General features: G+C 38.0%; 2 protein-coding genes across 2 annotated transcripts; one reads left to right on the forward strand and one right to left on the reverse strand.

Moving 5' to 3' along the window:
- Positions 1 to 1,788: 1,788 nt before the first annotated feature.
- LOC128019880 (cell cycle control protein 50A) lies at positions 1,789 to 5,645 on the forward strand. Its single transcript, XM_052606188.1, has 7 exons — positions 1,789 to 2,082; positions 3,084 to 3,200; positions 3,990 to 4,097; positions 4,269 to 4,359; positions 4,436 to 4,585; positions 4,676 to 4,888; positions 5,122 to 5,645. The coding sequence occupies exons 1-7, from the start codon at positions 1,885 to 1,887 to the stop codon at positions 5,307 to 5,309; spliced, it is 1,065 nt and encodes a 354-aa protein (XP_052462148.1). The 5' UTR covers positions 1,789 to 1,884; the 3' UTR covers positions 5,310 to 5,645.
- Positions 5,646 to 6,625: 980 nt separating this feature from the next.
- Positions 6,626 to 27,953, reverse strand: LOC128019877 (discoidin, CUB and LCCL domain-containing protein 2). Its single transcript, XM_052606185.1, has 15 exons — positions 27,624 to 27,953; positions 25,668 to 25,892; positions 21,804 to 21,941; positions 19,345 to 19,396; positions 19,166 to 19,238; positions 13,642 to 13,775; positions 12,610 to 12,650; positions 12,192 to 12,407; positions 11,978 to 12,102; positions 11,227 to 11,374; positions 11,018 to 11,146; positions 10,199 to 10,292; positions 9,951 to 9,997; positions 9,758 to 9,871; positions 6,626 to 9,673 (listed from the first exon to the last, which is right to left on the reverse strand). Exons 1-15 carry the CDS (start codon positions 27,727 to 27,729, stop codon positions 9,300 to 9,302), a joined length of 2,016 nt encoding a protein of 671 aa, XP_052462145.1. The 5' UTR covers positions 27,730 to 27,953; the 3' UTR covers positions 6,626 to 9,299.
- Between the last annotated feature and the right edge of the window lie 32 nt (positions 27,954 to 27,985).

The raw sequence follows: 27,985 nt of genomic DNA on the forward strand, positions 1-27,985 counted from the left end.
TCTCACACAAAAGAAAATATTTTGATAAGTTGGTTAACAAACAGTTTCTGGCTTGCCATTGACTTCCACAAACTTTCTCCCATCTTCAACCAAACTGTTCAACTTCTCAAGTGCCCTGTTAGAGGTTTGTTTTGATTCACATTTTTAGTAAATTTATTTTACATGGTTCATTGCTTGACTTGTGATGCTTTTGACTACACAAGCACTGTCGGAGACATCTGGTTCTGGACTGGAAAGACTGGAGACTAGAAGCACAAGAGAATGATTGATTATCCAGTGGTAACATTGATATATGTACTGCTTTCAGATGGGACAGGCTTGTTTATAATTGCATTATAAAGATTAAAAAAAAAAAATGTAGTCCTGATAGCAATGAATATAAAATGTGTAACATTTGAGATCTCATGTAGATTTTGCCAAAATTATGGGTGACGGTGACAGCACTGAATACAGTTTCTTTCCTGTGTCACTGTTTCTTGTTGAAACAGTACTTAAAGCTGCAGTAGGGAACTTTTGTAAAAATATATATTTTTAATTTTTTTTAAACCTGTCATTATGTCTTGACAGTAGAATATGAGACAGATAATCTGTGAAAAAAATCAAGCTCCTCTGGCTCCTCCCAGTGGTCCTATTGCCATTTGCAGAAAGTCATCCGCTCCCGGTAAGAAACAACCAATCAGAGCTGCGGTCCGTAACTTTGTTTGTGTTCAAAATGTAGAAAAATGTATATAATAAGCGAGTACATCGTGAATCCATTTTCCAAACTGTGTTTTTAGCTTGTCCTGAATCACTAGGGTGCACCTATAATAAGTGTTTATATTCAGACTATTTTAGATTGCTTCAGGGGTACCGCGGCGGAGTAACCCAGTACCTTTGTGATTCTTCATAGACATAAACAGAGAGAAGTAGTTCCAGCTACAATGTTCTTCCGCAAGACGCAAGCAGTTCTGTTTATTAACCGCTAGAGCGTCAAAAGTTCCCTACTGCAGCTTTAATGAATGACTTATTTTTGTCGTCTTTTTTTTTTTTTTTAAAGACATCACGCAAAAAATAAATTAATGCATTTTTTTCTACTTGCTGACGTTAGCTGTGTGTACAATAATATAATTTGTCAATTTTCCCGGGAAAGAAAGACTAGCTTGTAAAACAAAATTGTTATTATTTAAGATTTAATTCACTTTAAACTTGAACTACACTATGATAACTGGAAAATAAAAAACAGCTAGAATTATTTTGTTCTTGTCTCAGGTAAACAATGACGGACCATGGTCCATTCCAGAGCTGCAGTGAAGGAACAGTTAAAATAGGACTCTATTAAGCAAGTGTTCTTTAATTGTTCAACATGGAATAGAGCCATTGTAATGTATTTTTGACATATGCCTGCTGCAAGAAAAAAATATTGTGTGTGAATTTATATTTTATTCTATGATTATAAAAAAAAAAAAAAAACCTGATTAGTCAAAAACATCAATCCCTTTTTTAGTTTTTTTGTCTTTGTACACCAGGAGCCCCTCCCATGATAGACTGTTGATACTTTATTCAGGATATACTGTTACAACACACAAACTCGTGCACCAAGCACACACACATTCACCCAGATGCTGCTCCCACATATTACAGCAGAGTCCAGGAATGAGGAGAGACTCAGTTCTAATGGAAAAGAATGTGTGGAGTGCTGGGGAGGTTTAACAGCCGGAGCTAAAGACAGGGAGGACAGTTCTCTGTTTGTATAAGGTGGAGTTGTTGTAGTTAATAAGTAACAGTCCCTTCAGGTTCAAAGGTTCAGTCACACTCGGAACTGGGAAAACTTCCTTGGGTGGCAGTTGAAAACAACACTTGCGTATTTGAATTTGTGTTATTTTGTGAAGTTTTGGAGAATCCGAGATGGGAAAGAAGCAGGCAGGTACCGGGCCGCTGTCGAGGCGTCCGGATAACTCAGCGTTTAAACAGCAGAGGTTACCTGCCTGGTCTCCATCTCTCACGGCACAGACCGTGCTGCCAACCTTCTACATCCTCTCTCTTGTGTGCTTGTTCCTGGGCATATGGCTCTTCATCACTGTTGAGAACACATACGAACTGAAGGTTAGACATGTTTTTATCATGTGCGAGCTTGCAAGGCAGCAGGAAGAGGAGAAATAGACCAGGAAGATGTGTTCTCATATGGAAACAAATCCATCAGAGAGTGATTTTAGTGTGTTCTTATAGTGTAACAATGTGTTGGTCACGTTCTTTTGCTATTTTTTTGTTGTTGTAATAGATCTAACATGTAATTTCATACATTTAACATCTTAGTTTCGCAAAAGACAAACTGTTAATAATACACTGATAAAGACATTCATTCAGTTGTTTAATTAAAGTAACTACAATGGACAGTGAGCCAACTGTGTTGTTTGCTATTAGCAATGCATGCTAGGGCAGCCATACTGTAGAGTCCAGAATGTCATTGTCATTATAATGAAGAGACAGACCAGAATTTCATTGCTTTGGGGGATTTTTTTTTTTTTTTTTTTTTTTTTTTTTAACAATCCTTATAAATAAAAATAAAAAAAACATACCACCAAGCACAAAGCTTAGCAACTGCATATCAACATGAAGAGTTCAGATGTAAAAGCCTCTAAGTGGCATCTGAAATTTTATACACACACACAAACACACTGTATATAAACTTTTTAATATAAAAATGATGGTGTTAAATGCTTAGACTGGGCATTCAGTAGATAAATTACACTGATGAAATATAGGCCTAAATTGAAACCTGTTGTCGTTTTATTGAGAAATGATGATTTTACACTTTGTTGCTGATGTGAAATACCCTAAATTATAAAATGACTAATATATGAATTATAGAATGACTGCTACAGCTCAACATGTTGAAGTATGTTGAAAACAAAAAGTGGATTCCATTGAAAAAAATAAAAATCCACATCCAGGCACTCACATAGCAAGCAAAGGAAAAAGCCTTCAGTTATCAGAGAGGGTTACATATTAAAAAACAGTACGTGGAGTACGTGTTGCCATGACTCCAACAAGTCACATTTTACATTCATATTGAATGTTGGTCTTTTTTCTTTTTTGTTGCATAGGTCGACTACACCAATGCTGGAACATGTGAACGGTGCTTTGATTTGAGGAAGCATGTCATCGCCTCCAAAACACCCTGCACATGCACAGTCAGCTTCCAGGTTCCAAAAACATTCCAGGTGGGTCTGGCTATATAGTCTACTAATATGACTATTTACAATACCTTTCAAATGTTTTGAGTGAAGATTTTTTTAAAAGAAATTAATACTTTTATTGAGCAATAAGGACAATAAAGACATTTAGAATGTTAGGTTACTAAACATTTTTATTAAAAAATGCTGTTCTTTTAAACATTCTATTCTTAAAATAATCCTGAAAATAGTGCATCCACAAAAACTAAGCAGCACAACAGTTTTTAACATTGATAATGAGTACCAAATCAGTATTATTAGAATGATTTCTGAAGGATCATATATGACACTGAAGACTGCTGGTGATGCAAATTCAGCTTTTATAATATGCAAAATTTCAGGGAACTTTTCCATCCACCTTTTTTTTGTTCTCTTTTATGTAAAGTACTTTGAATTAACAATGTGAATGAAATGTGGTATATAAATAAACCTGCCTTGCCTTGTACAGTCCCACTGCTAAAAGGATGATCTAGGCTACATAAAGTAGGCTAACACATTATTTTATTATTATTATTATATTCTGCCCAATACTGTAGATGTCCATTTATTCTTTTTGTATAAACAATTTCCTCCAATTGGCTCCAATAGTTTTCTATGGCAAGTTTGTGTTCTTAGACCACTTTGATAAAAAGTTTTAATAAAAGAGAAGATGTCCTAGATTAAAGGCATATTTTAAAAAAAAAGTCTGCTGCCTAATTTCAACCAGACAACCTTGTGAACCTCATTTATCAACAGCCAGTTTCCTTTTAACATGATGTAGTAATTTGTCTCCCTCAGGGTGATGTATTCTTTTACTACGGTCTGAGGAACTTTCATCAGAACCTGCGGAGGTACATGGACTCCCGCGATGATGCACAGATGGTGGGGAGGAAGAACAACCTGAAGGTGCTCGACGTCTCTCTCACTCCCCTTCTGTTTTGCACTCCTGTTTCACGCTCTCTCCTCATTCCTCCCACACACTGATTAAAATAACGTCTGTCTTTATTTGATCTCTCATTATGCTTCACATTAGTGGCGCTGTTATCACAATTTCAGATGTTGTTCTTGCTCACGTAGGCACCGAGTTCGTACTGCGCTCCGTTCGATTACGATGCAAACAGAGTGCCCATTGCCCCCTGTGGTGCCGTGGCCAACAGCATGTTCAATGGTAAGACCCATTGTAGAATTATGCCATCAAGCGGTTTTACTTACTTCTGTTTGTGCTTGTTTTTTTTTTTTTTTAGATTCATTAACAGTGATGTATAATCCAGCGGTTGGGTCAGAAATACAAGTTCCACTCTACAGGAAAGGCATTGCATGGTACACGGACAAAAACGTCAAGTTCCGTAACCCTCCGACCAACGACACGTTCACACTCCAACGAGCCTTTGATGGTCGGCTACACACCATATAGGCCTACACCACCTGTTTATGAACATAACGTGTCTTGTTTTTCTCACTTTTGTCTCTCTGTTTGTTTTCAGGCACGACTAGGCCCTTATATTGGCAGCGTCCGGTTTATGAGCTGGATGACACAGACTCCAACAACAATGGCTTCATAAATGACGACCTGATTGTTTGGATGAGAGAGGCGGCCTTCCCTAATTTCAAAAAGCTTTATGGGGTTCTCAATCGTGCTCAAGGGCCTTTCACTGAAGGCCTGCCACCTGGAAACTACACCCTCTCTATAAATTACAGTATCCTTTGCTTGATGGAGAACAGAATTGGTTGTAAGTGGAGGGAAATTGTTTAGCAGCACTGACAGGCTTTTGAGTTTGGTGACAAAACCTATGAAACCGCTTACAAATTTACATAGTCACTATATGAAGTCTTCTTTTCTTTTTGGTTGAAAATATTCATCAGTGTCAAATAGTTTTCATTTATTTGTATTTTTTTCATAAGCAGGTTTGGCCTTGACCAATCAATCCAGATTTTCCTGTTGAGCCCTTTAGAGGTCGGAAGGAGCTGGTGATCTCCATGGTGACCTGGTTTGGTGGGCAGAATTACTTCCTGCCCATAGCGTACCTGGTGACCAGTGGACTGATTTTGGTGGCAGCTGTTGTACTCACGATGGTTTATGTGAAAGTGGGCAAAAAAGGCAAGAACATGGAGGACTAAACCAAAAGAAGATGGAAATATCCAACAGGAAAGAATGACATCAAATTGCACTTCAGTCATTATTAGGCATATTGAAAGCTATTGAAATTTATTTTAAAGTTTACATATCAGACGCTATAATTTTTAGAAAATGTGTTGACCAAAGCCCATTTGATACGGTTCTCTAATTATATTTATAGTCTGATATAAAGTGGGATTCAAAATTCTGAGTTCACACTAAAATATGAGTGAAAATAAAATAGTGTGTGTGATTTGTGTTATTATATGATTTGGATTGGAAACAAACAAACCTGTATGAAAGCAGACAGTTGCATACAATTGCATTTTACACATGGACTTTTGAACCCCGCTATAAGCTTCATGATTATATTCTGTTGAGCTGTGAAACTGGCCTGTATTTTCAGACAAGAAATTATAATTTCAAAATATATATGTATATATATAGTTTTTAAACAGTATGCAGTTACAGACTATTATTAATATTAATAGTCAGTATTAAGTATGTTCCGCATATTTGCAGTTACCAGTAATGTGTCCTAACTGCCAGCAGGAGGCGCCTGTGACAATCCTGCTCTGTGAACGCCCGGCGCGATTACAAACCTCCTGTGTGTGTTTACTGAACACCGCGTTTACTTGTTATACAGCACACGAGTGGCAATTTTGAAATTTGAAAATTGCATTAGAATGCATCAGTTTACAAACTTGACTTATGTATTTGCTATGGGCTTTCAATACTCCAGACAGTTTACAAAGTAACTCCTTGCTCGTCAGTATGGTATAATTCCACTCAGTCAGGCGCTAATATTTGCAGGACATTTTAGGACACTTGTCGGTCTGAATTGATTTTGAGGAACTTTGTATAGACGCGTGGAAAATCAATAGGAGTAGATGACGTATCAGTGAGTGACAGGAGTGTTTTCTAATTATTCTGTAATTATTACACCTGCATTATGACCTATGATATTAATTAAGGGACGACATAAAATATTTGAACTTTAAAATGTTCTGGTCACACTGCAACACTACTTGAATGAACTACAAAACAGTGGGTCATTAAAATATTAAAAAAGAATTGGTAAATGTGTGTAAAAAAATTATTTTGCACATATGTAATTACATTATTTGAATATGAAATTTTGATGTTGAAAAATACATTTTGGGATTTTAACTGGGGTCGCGTTAATAAATGTGCGTTTATATGTTAATAGTTATGTGAATATTAAATAAAAATAAGAAACAGCACTGCTGAATAAATTTGAAAGCCATGATACATTCATTAATCCAGTTGTCTAAAAAAGATATATATAAAACTTCAGTTTAACATTTAAAATTGTTTTATATACAATCAATCTACAGTACCAATCATCATTTAGAGACAGATGTACAGTGAACAGCAGACACACATGAACACAAACAGACTTGCACAGAAACACATCACATACAACTCTGACAGGATTTCAAAAACTATAAGCAGACATGCACATACACGACTGAATCTGGTTTACTTTTAAACTCACAAAGACATTAAACATACATGCACGTCCACAGAGACACCACTGTGGACATTGCATTGCTTTAAGCCAGTAAACTATCGCAAGTACCGAAATATGACTTTTTTTATATATTGTAGTAAAGGACAATTGTAACAGTGTACAAATCTGATTCTGAACATACATCACCCTGGCATCCAAAATCCATAGTGTGAGGCAATGTTTGGTCTGATAACATTAAATCAAATGGATAATATGCTTGGACTGATTATCCATCAGGTTGTTTGGTCAAGTCAACGATTAAAAAAAAAAAAAAAAGACATATAAAGACAACTTGGCACAGAGCAATGCACAGAGTGTTATAGGCAAGAATGTAGGCATCCTGTGTTTTGCTCTTTAACCTTTGACTGCTATAGGGTCACATCTGGTAAAGGTACCCATTAGGACAGTGTAACCATGAAAGCAGTGCATGCTTGGTAGCTTAAACCTGACCTGTTAGTGGTTTGGGAGTATTAATACAAGACACATCAGCAGGAAAAATAAAATGGATGTTTGCGTGGCACAGGTATTGACGTGCATGACTAATAATATATTTGGCATGAATGTGTATGTGCAGTCAAGCACGGAGGACTTTTCCATGGAAATTGAAAATGCAGAACCTGCAACATTGCAGTACCATTATTTTTAAGAAAGGCCTTGCTAGTTCCTGCGCTGAATAAATGTTAATCTACTTTAATTCATTCAGACTAAACTAAACAATGCACGCTACCAACATCTGTTCCAATACCTTGTGAGCTGCATACCAAGACAGCATTTTAAGGCATAAAATGTTTTCGCCTAAAAAGCACTGCAAATTGCAGTGAGTTCAGTGAAAAAAGTTCATCCAAGATGGCTGACATGTTGTAACAAATATTTTGTTAATTATAAATAACCAAATCATTCAATAATGAAAACTATCTATAGCCTAACTAGTTAAATATATGTAAAAACTGACTATTTTGCCCAATATTTGTGTGTAAAATGTATTTTTGTGCTTATTAGACTGCTGTTGAGTTAGCTTAGCAACATGCTAACCATTCTTAAGCATTGCAAAATAGTTACCCCTAAGTTTCCATATAATGGCTGGAATACACTACAAGATTTTTAACACTAGGCATCACACATTTGCAGACTTTGGTTACGGAGGAAAAACTGGGCACCATTGGGAGTTTGTGGTCAACACAATCTAATGTGAAATCAGTCGCTTCAAATTTGCAGACTGGCTGTGACTTTTTCGGCATCAAGAATTGATTTTTCCAGATTGTAAATTTGGGCAAAATTCAGGAAAAAAGTTGTGTATTCAAGCTTTAAATCAGTTACTAAAGATGTGGTGCATCAATGCAATGTTAAAGATATATATTTTTGAAATATCTAAATGTTTACTAGAAAATTTGTTATAATGAGACATCATATTGTCACTTGAGCTTTAATCAAATATTTTAAGCTTTAACCATATTTTTGACATTTGTTTATATATAATATACATTTATGTTTCTGTATAAATATATTGTTTCAACAACAGAGTACCTAATTTTGATGTATTTCTTAATGGGGACACTAGATTTGCACAGAAGACTGAAACACTTCTTTGATGTTATTGCTGTCATTAGATTACTGATGTTCTTGACATGTGCGACTTGATTTTTTTTTGTCTAAGATACAGGAATTGCAATTTTGCAATTTTCAAATAGTTTAATTATATGTTCATGTTATATTTTGATTGGATTTGTGAGTAAAAAAAAAAAGAAAATGGACACGTAACATCATAATATTGATATATCGATCGCCGACCCCTGAATCTATTAAACTAACCAAATCACAGCATGCTTTGAGGTACGGGCAAATATTGTATCTTTGGCTAAGTAAATCAATGCCAGATATACACCCCTATAAGTTAGTATGCTGCATTGTTTAGGAAGATGTCTATGTAGGCAAGTTTACTCACTAGGTTTTGGAACAGAACTAGAGGAACCAGCACAGGCCTGTGTAGCTATGTCACAAAGAAGGCACCTATATAACATCAGAATACAATACAACAGTGCCAAATGAATCACAGTGTTATAAGAGTGTTTGTCTATTAATTTTAAATGGGATCATTTGTTATTCTGTGAGGGCGGAATATATCTTTGCCTAAAGGGAAAATCAAGTTGAATACATCTCCGCTCTCAGAAAAAAATGCACAGATATCTAAGGACTCACAGTTTGATAGCAGAGCACAGTCACATATATGCACTCGTACACACACATTTAGACGTATGAACACACACAACACTTACAGAACACAGTAGTGTAACGAGATCTCCGCTGTTCTCTCTCCCCTGACATTCCTGTGTGTTATTTCAGTGATAGGACTTACACGGTGTACAATCTGAGACGGCACATTCTGATCTGATCTGCAGAGTTCTGGGAAAGGTAGTGTTCAGCCCAGGGTTTCCAAATGGGTCCGCCCTTTTGTGATTGGTCAGTCTTGGTTCTGAGACTGTGCACTGTGGGTATTCTGTGGCACTTGGTACAACTGTCCCTCTGTGGGTGTGGCTTGATCAGATGTGCTCTTGGGTGTGTCATAGGCTGAGCTAGCTGATTGGCTGCTGTCTGTCCGAGCCACTAAACTACGCCCCCTGAATGGTAGAGTGCCTCCTGATAGGTGGTTAGCCCTGTCAATCATGATTGGCGTGGCGTATTCAGTGCCAGAAGCAGGAAGGGGTTCAGCGTAAGCATGGTAATGTTCCGGGGGAATAGGTGCATCATACTCGGGGCCACCAGCCTCTTCGGGCTTAAACGTTGACCTTTGTCCAAGAGAGGCCATAGTACCGGTGACAAGTGGTTGGGCATATTCTACATGGATGGGCAGAAAACAGATTGTTCAATGGTTTGTTGGAGAACATAAAACTAATTTGACCAGTTTGTTAGTATGCTTACCTGCAGGCACCACCCGGGGTCTCTGGTGGTCTACTCGTGCCGTGGTACTGTAACGAACACAGTCTTCTCCATCCAACTTAGAGGGCAGCAACTGTTTCATACTCTTCCACCACACTAAAACACACATCCATGCATGTTTAATAATTAATTTAGGTGTTGATGCAAAAGAGTAAACAACTGAGAACAGACGCACCTGTGCGCTCCCAGTGTGGAAGGTCGTAAGTCACCTCTGGGCTTTTTCTGTAGGTTTGAACACAGATGGTGAAGATGTTATCTCAAATGGGTTGTCCTTTGAGGCTATTCGCATTTAGTTTAAAATGTTCATGCACAACAAGGTTTTAATATGTTGCTAAAATATTGTAGCGTAATGATCTCTTGGTGATTTTTAAAAACTATTCAGAAATCAAATAATTTGTTAAGATATTGAAATGTTTTACTGACCTGTTCTTCCACAGCCAGGAGCACACCATCACTAACACCAGGGTTGTCAGGACCACCACCAATACAGGAACCAACACTGCCACCAGCGCCACTTCTGTTACATTTACACAGCACATTATTATCATCAATCGTCTGTTAGCTAAGTTATCAAAATGTCATTAAATATTAACATTTATACTGTTTTGTTTAAATAAATGAATAATAAAACACTGAAATCAAGATGCTGCAAATATACTGATGTTAAATATTGTATTCAGTATTAAACAGGAATGAAAGATGGATACAACTCATTAAAATTGGGCTGTTTCACCCATTTTTGTTTGCATGCAATTTGTATTTTTATAATTAGAGTAATTATAGTTGTTGACTTAGCAACATGCTTAAATGAGAATCAACAGGAATTAACAGTAAATCCGAAATGTGTGCACTTCATATGAGAGGCATGTGAAAATCAAGTTTGCTGTCTAGATAAAACATCTTAAATTCAGACATTTTTTGAGGTTCCATTTCACAAAGAATGCTGCCTGAGGTGACGTTCACACAGAATGTGCTTTTGTCTTCCAGTGTGCTGCTTTTTCATTGTTTTTCTATGTAAAGTGATTGACCATCGCATTCACTGCTCGCTCATGACAGCATTCTAAAAACCCAGCGGGTGGGTTAAAAGGCCTTGAGTTTTTTTTTTTTTTTTGTGCATTCTGTGTGAACGAATGACCCATAAGAAAGTAGGAGCCTATATATAGACAGCAAGGGATAGAGACAGCTCACTAATGTTTATTACAAAGCTCATATGTTAAATAACTAAATGAACTGTGTTCTTACCATCGTGAGAGTGCGGAGGCATGGTGGTGTTTCGGATGTTGGGTGTGTGTGTCGTCATCTCCTGTAGGGGGGGCACTGTGGTTTTTCTGCGAGGGGGAGGAGGAGCTGAATGGAAGATTCTTGGCCTCGCTGACCAACAGAAAGAGGTCCAATCATATTAAGCACAGATAGTTAGCCAAAAATTAGACACTTTCTCTGATTAGTCTCACCGGCATGAGGTTGGCAGCCCAGCAGCTCCATTTTAAGGGCGATCCTCTGGTGCCACTGCAAGGGACATATTCTGATAAAGCGTGCTTCAATTGGAGGAATAAAGTTGTTCCGCACTTCCTGGAGATAGTTGGTGTTGCCTTGGAAAATCTGTTACAGAGACACAAGGACACATTGTCTTGGCAACAAAGAACATTTGGCCTCGGACCAAGGTCCGTCTTATTTACGCCTAATCAATGCGGTTCTCGTTAAGCTCCCTGACAGTCAATGGACATTTATTATTAATGACAACAGAGTGCACTTTAATTTCAGGCTCCTTAAACCGCAGGAAGGTGAAACCCTTTTTCCTGGAAATATACAAACAGTGATGTCATTCTGCAGCAGTTCTATAATACCCCCAAACACAAAAGAAGATAAGGAACAAAACACATGGTCTGCTTCAAAACCTACTGAGCTGGATATGCTAGTCAATGTATGGTGCCTTAAATTCAATAGCATCGCATCGCATAAAATTAAATACAAGATGGTGGATAGGGGAAATCCAAAAATGTACCTTATATTAAATCCTAGCATTAGGGTGATATTAATATCTGTCGAAATGAATTGAAAGTCAAGTATTCTGTGCACAGTGGCTTTGCTGCCAACGTAGAACATTCCAAATCATTCATTTATAAAGTTTCTGATAGTTAGGATCCTTTATTAAAAGATTTTGGAACCGAGTTAAGCTAACACAATACAAACAATCCTCCACACCTTGTTTTTATCTGATCCCACTTCTTGATAGGGTTTCCACTGCTGTCCATCGTGGCTATAAAACACCTCATAGGCTGAAATGTAAAACTGATATTCTTGGAGGCTGGAGCCAGTGGTGGTTATACCTGAGAGGCAGAGGCAAATGACTGACCATTCAAGATACAGATGCAAACACACTGATCCTTTCTTTCGCTCTCTCACACACAAACTCAACCTGTTATTTTTTTCTCTTTCTTCAAGTCCACTTGAATCCATTCTTTTGTGTCGCTGTTGGCTGCTGCCCACGGACGTCCCGGTGATTTGAGGCGAGCACCTGTGGGGCCCCAGACAGTGGGCTCCTTTCCGTGACCGCCCCATTCCCACTCTGAGGAGGCTGTGATCTGAAAATCACTGACCACCCCTGACTCCAATCCCAGAGTGCCATAGCAACCTTAAAGAGAGTGAAAATTAAAGGTTCTATTATTAGATCATCAAGGTGTTGGGCATTTCTTTAGAAGTGACAGGAATAAAGAAAAAATAATAATTTTTAAATCTTTATTAAAGTATGTAAAATCTCTATTATATTCCCCTTTTTCATTATTAAATTAAAGATATAATAACATAATTTTTTGATGCATTACTGATTCACTCACCGCTGGTCTTGAAAGTAAAAAGGCTGGGGGAGAGATTTCCACTGTAAGAGGGACAAAGACGCAGAGCTGTCATTCTGTCTAACAATCAATCAGTTTATTACACACAAAAATGAATTTGCATTTCCAAACAGAAATAAATACCAGTGGTTGCAAGGCAGTAAAATGCTTTACTAAGTTTAAGGTTTGAGCTTTGTTTCTCTATAAATAAAATGCTGCATCAAAGATGTTTTGCACACAGCATGCATCTAGTTTTCCACTGGCTGTGCACGAGAATCAACAAACAACGTAATATCATCTTTGCGGTGTAGACAACCACAGTTAGCTCCAAACAAATGCATCAAGTATGCAAATGTTAAGCTGTCGTTTAAGCTGTGTTCACGTCATGTCTGAATTACCATAATTACCAGATGACAGTTTAGAGCAGTTCAGGTCCTCTGACTCACAAACTGTTCGTTCCTATGGCAACGCACAATTCATAATAAAAAGATGAATCCATGTGCCACTTTGCTGTTTGTGAAAGTACTTCTATATGCTCTTGCAAAATACTGAAAAAAATATATATATATGAGTAAATAATATAATAATAATAATAATAACACAATATTAACTATAATATAAATAAAGCTTAGATAAAACTTATTTTCCAACTTTTAATTGCAAGTTCAAGAAAGACGGATTTTACTTTTAATACACATCTTTTAATATACAATATTTACTTTTTAATATACATTTTAACCCCCCCCCCCACATGGATAGATAGATAGATAGATAGATAGATAGATAGATAGATAGATAGATAGATAGATAGATAGATAGATAGATAGATAGATAGATAGATAGATAGATAGATAGATAGATAGATAAAAAAGGAAAAAAAGGGCATTAAAAAGTTAAACGTAACTGATTTGCAGAAAGACTCAGAAAAGCATATTAAGAGGAATTTCGATACTACACTGCCTTGCAAGCCCTGTAATCAAATGAAAGTGATTTTCCCATGAAGAAAGCCAGCAAGAATGCAAATGGGTTACTCACGGCACAGATGTTACATTGTTGGCCAGTGAGCTTTCGTAGTGTGGGATGCCTTTGCTGCTGACCACACTGATTTGCCCCCCCAGAGTGTTGGAGACCACACCCGCATGTATCCCGGCCAGACAGATAGGAGAAGACTGCAGAAAGAGACGGTGAGACATTAGGACAGCTGACACTGACTCACTATCCTTAAACCCACAGGCTGTGACCTGGCACAATGAGGTCACATCCTTGAAGCAGAACTGCAGTGTTGTCATTTATGCCACTGTGATAAAAAAAATGACATATGATTCATTAGACTAACTTCTTCCAAAGTTTAGACTGAGACATGCACATACAGTGATCTTTCAGGCCAAATACACACACGCGATTCTATTCATAAGTTTGGGCTCGGTTCATTTTCTTTGTAAGAAATTTATATTTTTTATTCAGCAAGGACACATGAAATTGACCAAATGTAACAGTAAATATATCGGTAATGTTACAAAAGTTTTCCATCTCAAATAAATGCTGTTCTTCTAAACCTTCGATTAATCAAAGAATCCTCAAAAATATATTTTAAATAATTCTTAATTATTTTTAAAATAATTAAGCAGCACAACTGTTTTCAACATTGATTATAATAAGAATTTTTTCTTCAGCACCAAATCAGTGTTTTTAAATTATTTCTGAAAGATAATGTAGAAAACTGTCACTTTAAATTGTGATAATATTTCAAATGATTACTATTTTATCAATATTAATAATACTTTTTCACATTATTAAACAAGTGTGGCCTTGGTAAGCATAAGAAACTTCTTTCAAAAACTTTTTTTTTAAAATATTACGACCTCAAACTTTTGAACATTAGTTTATTTGTGGATATAAATCTCTTAAATTATCTTTCAGTGTTGTGTACAGAATAAATGAGTCGCTCTTATAAACTCAGAACCGCTAACATAGTGGTGACCATAGCAACATACAAGATGTTTTTCAAGAAACATTAGCGACCAGAAATGCATTATTATTATCCTGTAATTCTCAGTAAACTACAGCTGACAGACATCAACCATTTAATTTGCTCATTAAAGGGATAATCCTTTAATCACACTCATGTTGCTCCAAACCTGTATGATGTTATTTCTTCTGCATGTGGAACACAATTGTTTTTTTATGTTTTTTTTTTTTTTTTTTATCATGTAATGGATGTCATAGAGGACCAAAAAATAAGAATTTCATTGTTTACACTTTTTCCAAAATATCATCTTTTTTTCTCAGGAGGAAGTCAGTTATACAGGTCAGGACTGACACAAGGTAAATGATGACAGAATTTAAATTTCTTCTGCTTGCTTTTTTTCTGCTTGCTTTTTGAACATTTGAAACCAACAGAAAAATTGGCTGTCAATGTGAATTCGTAATGAATTCAGCTGTCAGTTGCAGTCGACGCTCAAATAAATAACCAAATATGTTTGTGTCCATTAAAAGAATCAGGTCAGATGCAACTTGGAATTGGTTAAGTTTCAATTGTGAATGTTGACTACACAGCGTAATTCTGCATGGATTTTGTGAACTAATGATGAAGAATAGCGATGATAAAGCTTGTCAGAAAATACAACTCATTTAGCAGCTTATGAGGTGACAGGAAATGTACCACATTTGCCATCTGCTGTGGCAGCGCATAAAGGACAAAATGCAAGTACCATTTACACACCTAATGTGCATTCCTCCCTCTATTTTGTTGAACTAGGACCTTTAAATCTCCCTGTCTTTCTTAACTTGCCTAATGTGTCCAAGGCTTTCACAATTAATCACATAAACAAATCAACAGAAATGTCTGTTGTGCATGTGAATGCAATAAATTTAAACGGATTTACATCAGTCTTATAGTCCTGTACAAAAAACAGTCCTAATAAACAATTTTTAAACAATCTGATCCACAGATGCGTGTTTTATGGCGCACATACTGTATATTCTCGGTAGCACTCGAATGCACATCATGCTGAAATCCCGATTTCCAAACTCATAAGTAGGAACTTCCCAGAAGGACTTCAAGAAAATAACCTCAGTGTGTATATGTCCAGAGCCACTTGCTGTCTGGCACTAGAAAAATAGTAAAATTGCTAGTTTAAAAAGAAAAAAAAAAAGACAGTTCTGATTAAACATACACACACAGTTGGGACTCCAAACCAAAAAGAGACCACAAACACTAGAAAAACTCTCAACACCCACACACACTAGGCAAACTCTCAACACCCACACACAACGACACCGCAAACATACACCACTTCCTCTGGGCAAAATAAAACACTGCTCTCGCCACAAACAACGTTGCGCACACATGCACACACACACACACGTTCGTAAAGGCGTCATATGGGCCCCGAACTAATTCTGAGGGTGTATCTGAGCAGAGAAACAAGACTGTTGTCAGCTGGTCTGCATTAGAAAACCATTCAGCCAAACCTGATCTAACATCTCCCAGAGAAACACGCTGTCATACACACATTAAAAACACACGCACATACATCCAAACACACAGACGCACACACCAACACACCCCTAGGAGACCAAGAGCTCTAAAACTGACACACAGAATCATTTACAATGACTCAACTTCAAAAGAACGTCTGCTTCTCACTCTGTCTTTCCCTCAAACTCCTATTCATACACCCTTAAACACTGATTTCAAGTTAGAAACATGCTCTCAAGAAGATAACTACCTATTGTGTTCAAACTGACAAAATGAAATCATCTACAGTTTAAAGCAAACAGGAAGAATTAAAGCAGTGATGAGGTCATCAGCAATGACCTAATCAATGTACGGCTAACCCAGCGTGCGGTCGCTCTAAAAGAAAAATTCTTCTGTTAAATACAGCTTTTACCACAGACAATAATTTAGACTCATACCTTAATTTGTAAAAACATTAGGTGGTCCACTTATACACTAGAAGTTTCAAATATGCTGTTGCTTTAAAAGTATAACCAAAGAGGTAAAACATAACGTGTTAGCATGACAGTTGTGTGCAATTGTGCAGTTTCAACAGTTTCCTGACCAGTTTACTAAAAAGATGCAATTCTCTGAATAAATAATTTCTAAGTGAATTCCTTTTAACTTGTATTACATCAATATACATATTCCTTAAAGGATGAATAACACTTTTATAAACACTTAAGAATGCAAAGAAACATTTCAAACATGAAGCCATAGAGAATACTTTAATTTAAAGAGCTGAATGACCGCAGTTAAAGAGGATTAAAAAATAATATAATGCTGAACCAACAGCACACATACTCCTTGTGTCCCTGAGCGGTGTCTGGTTTTTCCAGAATTCAATGACAAGTCATTCACAGTGATTCTCAAGTTGGGAGCTCACGCTCACTGGAGGAGAAAATAATCAGTGAATAATGAAATGATAGTCAGTTTCTTCATACAGTGTATGAAGGTTGAAATGGAGTGTATACGTGAGAGTTCATAACTTCCAACCCTCTACGGACACCTTAGCAATTGATTCACCATTGGCTAGTAAATATTTTAGTTTACTCACCAGACAGATATTAAAAAACTGCGCCATTTAAAAAATATTATATATATATATATATACATATATATATATATATATATATATATATAAATATTTGTAAAATGGCGCAGTTTTTTAAATATCAGTCTGGTGAGTAAACTAAAATATATTTTTTTAAATATCTGAAAATACACTATTAACATCAGTCAGTCAGTAAAGCTTTATAATAATCAAGTATTATTTAATAATAGCACTTTAGTAATTAGAAGTAAACTTGATAACCATGTTTGAATGCATATTAGTCATTTTAACTGAACATTTTAACTGGACTGGTGGTGGTGCTTTTTTGGTCATTCAGTGTTTCTCTGTAAAAATAATAATAATAATAATAATTTGGAAAAAGTAACTTAAAATAAATAAAATAATAATGATACAAATTCTAATAAATAAGAACTATTACAACGGCTGTAAAAGAAGCTCTATGTTAAATCGTGCACCTGAGGGAATTTACCGCTGATTAGAGAACCGGCTTTACTGGCGAGATGCGCATTAACGATCGGCCGATCGTGATCGGAGCACCCCTAATTATTAAGGATTATTGAGCTGCTGGATTCATGAATATTAATCAGGTTTTGTGCGTTCGCTCGAACTGATTTGCTGAACTCAAAACAGGGATGATAATAGGTGAGTGCCAGCCAATGAGATTGCCGTTTATGCATTAACTCGTTCAACTACGGGAAAACCCGGCTGTTCTTAAAGCTGAAGACTTCCATAGGAACGCTGTGCATCCATTGAGATGAACTGCAAAAAAGCACAGATCGCCTGACGGAGAGTCAAACTCTAAAGCCCTCAGTCAGAGAGTGTTGTTCGCGAGTGAAAATATATCTGTGCCAAACTTATACTTAGCCTCCATCTAACACACTGGCAAGTAAAATCTGAGAATTTATTAGCCATTGGCTAATATTTGACATCATTTAGTTGCCAGAATGAAGATTTAGTCACATATGTGAGTGATTTACTTGCAATGTAGAGGGTTGACTTCTGAAGAGAAATAGCACAGATAATGGACAAGGATTAATCTTTCTAGTGCACGCATGTTTGTACACACAGACCTCACTTTGAAAGGCTACTGCTGCATCCCAATTTGCCTACTAACCTTGCCCTAAAAGTATTTTGTGAAGAATAAATACATACTTTTGAATGTGTAGCAGGAATTTAGGCAAGCTTTGGGACATACTACTTCGTCGTAACTGCGTCTTAAACATACCAATCTGTCACTTAGTTACGTGCATCCTATAACTGTTTAAACTGCCATGTCAATCCTTTAGAATCTGTTTCATTTGATCTCCTACAGTACTAGAGTGAAATGAAGTAATACGTTGACCTGCCAGTTGTGGGTTTTCATGACAAGAAAGAACTCTCCTCATGCATTTGCATAATAATGAATTTAGATGAATTTTACGCCCAAACGTATCTTTATAAAAGGTTACAATACTGCTGCAGATTAAATGTAATGGGGATAACATTAAATATTTTTTTTGTCAGGTTAAATAATAGAATTAATCGCTCAACCATCACTTATGGTTCAACAATCACTTAACCACTTTATCCAAACCTCTCTACTTAACCATTGTTCTAGCATATGCACCATGTTAGTAACACTTTTTATTCATGTTTGTAGTTCTAATCAAATCCTTGTCCAATGCAGTGGGTTGTGGAGAGTATTAGCCGTTTCGGCACTTTGACTTGAGACATTCATTCTAATATTGAATAATATTTAGGATGGTTGTATGCAAATGGGGAAGCAGCATATGTGTTCGACTGTACATATGCACTAGCATTTACATAAAAAAACCATTGTATACTTGGGATTAACACATTACTAAAAATGTCTCCTGTACCATTCTTTAAATAAAGTCATACAGGTTTGGAAGAACATGAGGGTGAGTGAATAATAACAACAGTATTTTCATTTTTGGCTCAACTAACCCTTTAATCTAACATCCACTCAGTAGTGGCATACTTACATCTCTGTATCCATGCGGTATGGTTCCCGAAACCTCTCCGAAATCAGTCAGGCATCCAGCAGGACAGAATTTACTGCAAATGCAGGATGGCAAAATGAGACATAGACACACATGTACGCAAGAACATGCACGCACACACACACCCCAGGCAGCTATAAATGATAAATATATGTGGGTACCTGAACTCCGCTTGACTGAAGTGGTTTCCTTTTTCCAGACAGGTGATGAGGTCTGAAAGATGAGAAAAGAGACACATTTTCTTTGAACCCTCTTGAAATACATTTACCTCTGTCAGATAAAGCAGCACATCACATGGTTGCCGTGGTGACACTATTGATTAATGTCCTCCTTCCACACAAAGATAATACGCAGTTGTGTATGTGTGTGTTTTCTGTGCACTGGCCATTCAGTAAGTGGTGTAACAGACTGGTGTATTGTGTTTCATTTTTGTGGATAAAAGCCTCCAACTGAATGAACAGATCAATACCAACTAGAGTTACATCCGTTATGCTTTTCTGGAAAAAATATATATAAGTGGTGTTCGCCCTTGCAAAACTTCCTGCCACAATGTTGGAATGTGCATGACCACGTGTGCGCATTTCAGGTTCAAGGTATTTTGTGGTGTTATTGTACCCATTACTCACACCCACAACATGGATTCATCTGTCTCTTTCCTGACTCATGGGAAATATGATCTCTCTCTCTCTCTCTCTCTCTCTCTCTCTCTCTCTCTCTCTCTCTCTGTCTCTCGCAAACACACAGTCTCTGAGCACTGGGGTAAACAGGTGTAGCTCCCACATGGCAGTGTGAACCCCTGACCGCAGACAGCTCCAGAGGTCAAAGGGCAAATGTCATTGTTAAGATACATCAAACACACAAGTGCACAGCTGTGATTCCACAGATTTGGAGGTTTAGGAGGACGTGCCATGCTGTTCAGATCACCTTCACAAATGTGCTTACACAGCAGTTTGAACATTTCTGCAGCATTTGACATTATTACGAAAATAACTATTACTTTTTTTTATGCTTTAGGCATTAGAACTAGTTATTTGAACAAACCCCTAACCCCAAACACGTGTCTACACCAGACACGAGTGTCTTAACTACACACACACAGACAGATAAAAAAAAAAAAAAAATCCTCTGTACTAATTAGGACTAAGACTGGCATGGTCTGTTGTTTCTCAGTCGAAAAAGAAACAGAGACCAAATCTACAGTGTGTAATTTAAATCTATGTAACAAATCATGATATTGGAGTAACCAGACAAAGCTACAACAATACAAGTAATGCAAATGTCTTAAACCTTATTGTGCGCTACTACGCTGGAATGCCACGCTCTCGTGAACGCGTGTACGGAACCGTGCGGAGCACTTTTCATGATGCATTTATGCTCTTTATTTTGCTTTAAAATCGTGACCACCATTAACTGCCATTATAAATATTGGAAGAGCCAGGACATTTTTCTATATAACTGATTATATTCGTCTGAAAGAAGAAAGTCATATCCACCTACAGTGTCTTGAGGGTGATTAAATCATGGGGTAACTTTCATTTTTGGGTGAACTATCCCTTTAACTACATTTTACTGTTGAAGACGCTATCATTTTGCATGGTACTGCATGGTGATGCCGCAATCAGGTGGTACAAGTCAGAAAACTTTCAGAAAATGCAAGTTTACAAGTGGACACTTTTTACAAGCTGAAACCTTGTAGTTGTGGTAATTTAACATGCTGTGAACACACCGTTTGCATTCATAAGTGTCAAAACTGAAGTATACTTTAGGCATCTCTAGGCATTTAGAGTAGTGCTATTACGTAATCGTCATTTCTAGAAGTTATTTTTTAAATGGTCACCTCACATTGAAGCTGCTTGGAAGCAAATTGTTTTGTATAAAGCACTATATAAACAACCTTGACTTGATTGGACTTGACTTTCTAAGCAATCTGACTTGCAACGTAAATCCAAAAGACACTGAAGGAGTGGCCAGAGATGCAACTACAGATTTAATTGGCAATAAGCAACAGCCCACAACACCTTAGCAACATCCAGTTTCACATAGAAAACATCAACATTTGCACAAAAAAAAAAAAGTGGGGAAAAGTAACATGCTTAGATGCATTTCTAACACTGTGACGTCTTTGTACATAAAGAACCAACAGCCATTACATAATTTCCTCTCATTTTAAATTACTTTAAATTATTGACTCTTTTGAAATTAACTGCATGCCATTTATTAGCTCTCTGGACGCACCCTGGAACCAGGAAAAACCCTAACACCCTTACAGTCAGAAACATACACTCCTGAAAATAATCTTTCTAATCAGTTTCATAAGACGACCCTCAGTCTCATCTCAGTCTCATCTCACACAAACAGTTGCCATAGCAGCTCATTTTTGCATCTTGAGACACATCCAAGTCTACTTCAACACTAATTCATACAAGCAAAAGCTTTCACACATACAGGACAATAAGTACACTACCATATATTTTTTTTGAAAGCAATACTTTTATTCAGCAAGGATGCATGATTAAATTGCTCAAAAATGACAATAATGTTACAAAATACTTCTATTTTAATAAATGTTTTTTTTTTGTTACCTTTGATGATAAAAAATAAATGTTTATTGACTGCTTACCCTTGTGCTGGCTTTTGGTGTAGGAGAGGAAGAGGCCACGGCCGTTGTTGTGTGGTCCACTCATGAACTGCACTGTGACCTGATGCCCCTCAGACTTTATGACAGCGTCTTTCCATTCTCTCCCTCCACAAAACTTTACTGCAGAAAGAGAGATGGGATTCATTTTAAATTATTTTCCACTTACTCATAAGCACTCCGTACTAGAGCCTGACCGATATATAATTTTGCTGATATTATCGGCCGATATGAGACTCGATATTATTATTTTTTTACTATTATTTATTTGTTTACGGAAAATAAAATGCAGATAAAATGCTTGAAATTGTGTAATTACTTTGTTTGTCCAGCAAAGTGCGCTCCTTTTTTTTGCTACTGGCTAACTGGATGAAATGCTTTAAAGCTTAAGTCTATGGAAAACCATTGAAAATTCGAACTGCCATATCTCTGTAATGGCGTGGCGAGTCACCACCAAATAAGGGGGATCCCTTCAGCTTGACAAACCCTCTCATATGCATATCGATTTTATGTCTACAGGCCCTCTTTTGAATGAGACCACCCCTTCGTTGATATCCCCCTGGGATTGGGAGTTAGGGGTGGTTTAATTTGCGGTGCGGCACCGACTGATCTGGCGATCCCAGGGGCTACCGACACGCGGAGGGAGGCATCCGAGAGGGCTCCTCAAGCTCAAAGGATCCCCCGAATTTGGTGGAGATCCACCGGCGTGTTCGGGAGATACTAACATCAGTCAACACTTTCCCTTCAAGTTCTAAGTGCCCTGTGAAGTGGACTTCACATGAAATTCTGCCATTATTGCAGTGCCAAGGGAACATACGCGTTCCATTCAAATGGCGTTTTAGTGCGTGAGACGTGAATTTATATTGTACTTATTTACAGCAGTAGGGGAGAGCGGGGCACAAAGTAACACTGTAATAAACAAATCTCCATATTCATCGGGAAGAAGGAGGCGGGAACCGGCGCACAATCAAAAACTCATTTTAATATTCAAAAGTAAATACAAAACGGCGCACCAGCCCCTCACGGCCGACTGGTGCGCATAAATAAAAAGCAAACATAAAATAATATCCCAGGCCTGGTCCTCTCTCGTCCTTCACGGTCGTCACTCCAGTTTTATATCCTTCCATCTCCTACGTGGGACTCGATACTAGCGGTGGGGCTCAGGTGTAGCTCATCTCCAATCACTACACCTGGCCTCACTCCTCGTTCCCACGCCTCTCGGCCCCGCCCCACTCGCCACATACCCCCATCGCCCCTCGCAGGCCGGGGGGTACCCTCGAGACTGCGCTCTACTCCCCCCCCCCCCCCCTTCCCTCCGGGGGGGACCGCTCACGGGGACCTGCAGGAACCTGGGGGTAGGACAGACGAGGCGAGAGAAAAGGAGATGGAAGGAGGAGCGACAGGGACGAGAGAGGGGAGAGAGGAAAAAAAAAAAAAAAAAATCCAGTTCCCAGACGCACTGCTGCTCGGCCCTCCACCAGCTGGGTGATCTCCTCCGCGGTGCCTGGCGGTGGCACTGGACGGCCCTCGGCGGACGGCGCGACACTCCTCCGCCGCCCGATGGACGGCGACGGCTCCTCCGATTTTGGGCAGCGGCAGGAGTCCCCCGTTCCCTGCCCCTCCGGATTCCGTCACGGAGGCGGCAGGCTCCGGCCCCCTGGCGAACGGCGCCGACTCCTCCGCTCCCTCACGGACGGCAGCCCCTCCTTGTCGTGGGCGGTCGGCAGCGAGCTCGCCCGTCCCCGGCAACTCGCTCCAGCCCACCGCCTCGAGCGTCAATGGCGGCACGTACCTCGCCAGCTCGAGGGCACCGCGGATTCACCACAGCGGCGAGGGATCTTCAGCAGCGCGTCCCTCCTTCTCCCGGGCTTCGGCACCACTGTAATAAACAAATCTCCATATTCATCGGGAAGAAGGAGGCGGGAACCGGCGCACAATCAAAAACTCATTTTAATATTCAAAAGTAAATACAAAACGGCGCACCAGCCCCTCACGGCCGACTGGTGCGCATAAATAAAAAGCAAACATAAAATAATATCCCAGGCCTGGTCCTCTCTCGTCCTTCACGGTCGTCACTCCAGTTTTATATCCTTCCATCTCCTACGTGGGACTCGATACTAGCGGTGGGGCTCAGGTGTAGCTCATCTCCAATCACTACACCTGGCCTCACTCCTCGTTCCCACGCCTCTCGGCCCCGCCCCACTCGCCACAAACACTTTTTGACTTTCTCAGTTTGTGTAAATCCACATGAGGTTCAGAACATATATATTTTTTATCCACAGTAATTTTACATTTGTCTGGTACAAATATGTTGCTTTGTTTCATAATTACGGTGTATATATTTTTCTTTATTTACCCTCAAATTATTTTTATAAAAAGTTAAATGTGACAACATGAAAATTTTTTACATGGCTTTGAATAATAATTTCTAAACTTTAACACCTGTTTCTCGTTGTTTCTCATTAAAATTAAAGTAAATACTGTAAAATACATAATTTCATATTAAAGCACATTGCAACGCAGTGTTAAAAATAATAAAAAACAGATTAAAATAATAGCAGATTTGTCTAATTTTAAATGAATAATAAAAACTGAGATGAACATTTTACTTAAGACAGAATTAAAATTTTACTATGGTAAAATAAATATTCAAACCATGTGTGTTACAACTAACCCTGAATTATTTTGTGCCCTGCGCTCCCCTATATTATGTCACACTTCACACTTTTCTAGTAAGTTTCGTCTGTGTATGAAGACAGTAGTGCAAATATGTGAATGAATGTTCCGAAGTGAAATAAACTTCAACGGAATAAAGTTGAATGGAATTGAATTAAAGATGAATAAAACTGAACTTCAACTTTACTGTTCAGTACATTGATGTCAGACTCATTTTGGATATTAAAGTTTATTTTAACATTTTTAAATTCCCTGCCTCCATTACATGTCTATGTCATGTCATTATAAGTGTTTGATCACCACATTTGAGTGAACATTGCAAATAATGTGTTTATGTATATACATTGTTTATGTATATACTGTATAGTACCAGTCAGATGTCTGGACACACAAATGGGAAAGTGTCAAAATTTTGACTGGTACTGTACTATAATATATCAGCCGATATATCGGTATCTGCCTTTTTTTACTCCCTAATATCGGGCTCTACTCCGTACATTAGTGGGTGGTTTTGCTGCCATAACATAGACGCTGTTTACACCTGGTATTATAGTGGGTATAAAATGGAAATTGCAAACATCTTTTCTTCTCATTGTGACATACTGTATATTTACATTTATGCATTTAACAGACACTTTTATTACCAGTATATGTGGTCCCTGGGAACTGAACCCATGACCTTTTATTTGTTTAAAACAATGCTCTACCACAGAGTCACAGGAACATACAAGTAACATACAAGTATATACCAGTACACAACATCTTTTTACAATATATTATAAAATATTATTTTAACATTAAGGTTACTGCCAGTGTGAATTACTCAAAAAGTAGATTATACTGTTTGTAACTCTTATTTTTATTTGGTTTATTTTAAATATTTTTTTGTTTTATACTTATGCAATAATAACTGCTGTCATATAATGACAATAAAGATATTTAATTAAATTAAACACTGCAGAATTTCATAATTGACTTTAATATCAGTTTTTGGCAACTTGTGGACAACACATTTTATTAACAGCAGATGTAAATAGGCCAATGGATTACATAAGTTTTGAAAAGACGAAATGACTTTGTTCCCAGCATAAAGTAGTTTTCTTCTCTCAATTTATATTGGAAGTACAAATTTGACTGAAGACCAGGAAAAAACAACAACAACTGATTTCTCACCAATTTCCATTCGCCCTGGTCCATGGCCATTATAGAGTCGTAGGTAAGACACTTGGCAGTTATTTGTGTCTATGTCAAGATCCGCAATGTGCACAATGATTGTGTGTCCAATGGTCACGCTGATCTCCCATTCACATACACAGTTGGAGGGATAGGACAGAGGGTATCCCAGAGATGCCAGGCTTCCACTGCCCACACCCAGCACTGTGTGTCCACAGCCATCCCCTGAAAAACATCCAGAAATGATCAAGCACTCTGCAGAGCTCAGATTCTAAGGTTCTTTGATATATACATCATGCACCATGATGTTAAGAAGATACTACTCCAAGGTTATATCATTTAGCATGGAACTCTTTATTAGTGTTATGGAAATAACAGTCTAATCTTAATGCGGTACAATCAGCATAGATTAAGGTAAACTTATGTTTGATAGTGTCCAAATTTTGTCTTGATTATGCACAGATGTTTTGTCACTTAAAACTTAAACTTCATTTTGTGAAATGTTTTGCTTGAAAATTGTGCAGAAGATTGTCCTTGTTGAATCTTCATAAGAGGAGGAAGAGAGAGAGAGAGAGAGAGAGAGAGCGAGAGAGATGAGATCGCATTGCAATGCAGCTGCTTGCGCTGCCTGTCACGCGTTTACACACCGAATGAAACTCAGCTTGCGCTGTTGTTACGTAATCCTTGCTGGACAATATTCAGACCCCCGGAGCAAAAACAACAGCCCCATCCACACACACACACACACACCTCTAGCCTCAATGTTTCCCCTAGCTTTACTCCACCCACACAAACCTTATATTTCCAAAGTTTTATGCACAGAAATACTGCCAGCTATTTCAGATAACAGTCTGAAAATAAGAGAAACTGTGGCAAATTTTCATGTTTCACTGAATTTTCCTTGTTTATATTTTAATTAAGCAAGTTTTCAATTTAATTCAGCGAGCTATTAAATTAATCAAAGTGACAGTAAAAACATTTGCTAAAGATTTCCATTTCAGTGCTGTTCTTCAGAACCTTCTATTCATCAAAGAATTCTGAAAACAATTGTATCACAGTTTCTACAAAAATATTAAGCATTAAAGCTATTTCAAACAGTGATACTGATAAAAAATAAAAAATAAACTATTGAGCACCAAATCAGCATGATTTCTAAAATGTCATGCTATTTTTAACAATATTTCTGACACTTTTAGTTGTTTCCAATAATGATCAGTATGAGACTGGCTAGTTGTCACATGTTTTCCTGAATATATTTCTCATGTAGGTTTCTATTTAAAATCCAGTTTCTGTATATATCTGAATGTCTTGGCTACATTCAATGTGGGAATCAAACTTTTTTTTAAATCGCTGACTGATAGATAGATATATTACATCTTAATCTCATGAGAGTGCGTTATTTTTATGATATTTCTCAAATATTTGTATTTATTACCGAGTTAATCTCGGATTGCTTGAGAAGTACTCAAATATGTGTGCTGTTAGTTTCTCTGTTTTAATGCAACAGCTTGACACTGGACAGCACATGAACTCTCTGCATATTTGGGAAAGCAGCGGGGCAGGCTCTGCGTCATCACGTCCTTCTGTTGCTCCAGCTGTAGCACAGCAACAATGTAAGTAATGCATGAATGCACGCGCACGTATGCAGCACAAACTCCGTCAATATTTAGCTGTACGTGTCTAACCAGTGAACTTATTACAGGTTCAGTCTTATTTAATTGTCTTGGTTATTTACTAGTGTGGTTAACTTAGGTGTCTTGATCAAACACATAATTGTGAGTTAATGAACCGAGCCCGGATTTGAACCAACAACCTTTCAGTTACCAGTCCGATTCTTTAACCACTAACGTTAGTTTGTTTTGAAACCGCAATCAGTCCGAAACCCAGGGTGTTGAAGGTGTTAAGGAGAAGTTCAGCAACTCATAAAAACTTTAACCCCCTCTGAAGTTCACGTACCCTTCTGTGCCCGCGAGCTTCTGGCACCAAGGAGAAGGATGAAGACGATCAGGATGAAGACCGCAGCCCCTCCGGTCCCTCTGCCCACCATTACCGACGCGTCCATCCCAGCAGCCTGCAGTCCGAATGCATAATGCAAAAGTGTCCTGATCGAGTCACAGTCCTGATAAGTGCGCGCGCGCGAGTCAGTGTGTGTGTGTGTTTAGTATCAGAATGGTTTTATTGACGCTTCCTGGACTCTTGAGCGGCACACCGTTAGAACAAACACGGGCTCTTCATTCCCCGATGTACTACACGACTTCCTCAACTTCCGCTCCTCCCACCACACAGCGGCCCCTAGATGGGAATTCTGTGGTATTCCA

This window comes from Carassius gibelio, chromosome A9 (genome assembly GCF_023724105.1).
Source record: "Carassius gibelio isolate Cgi1373 ecotype wild population from Czech Republic chromosome A9, carGib1.2-hapl.c, whole genome shotgun sequence".
In the NCBI taxonomy this organism is placed as follows: domain Eukaryota; kingdom Metazoa; phylum Chordata; class Actinopteri; order Cypriniformes; family Cyprinidae; genus Carassius; species Carassius gibelio.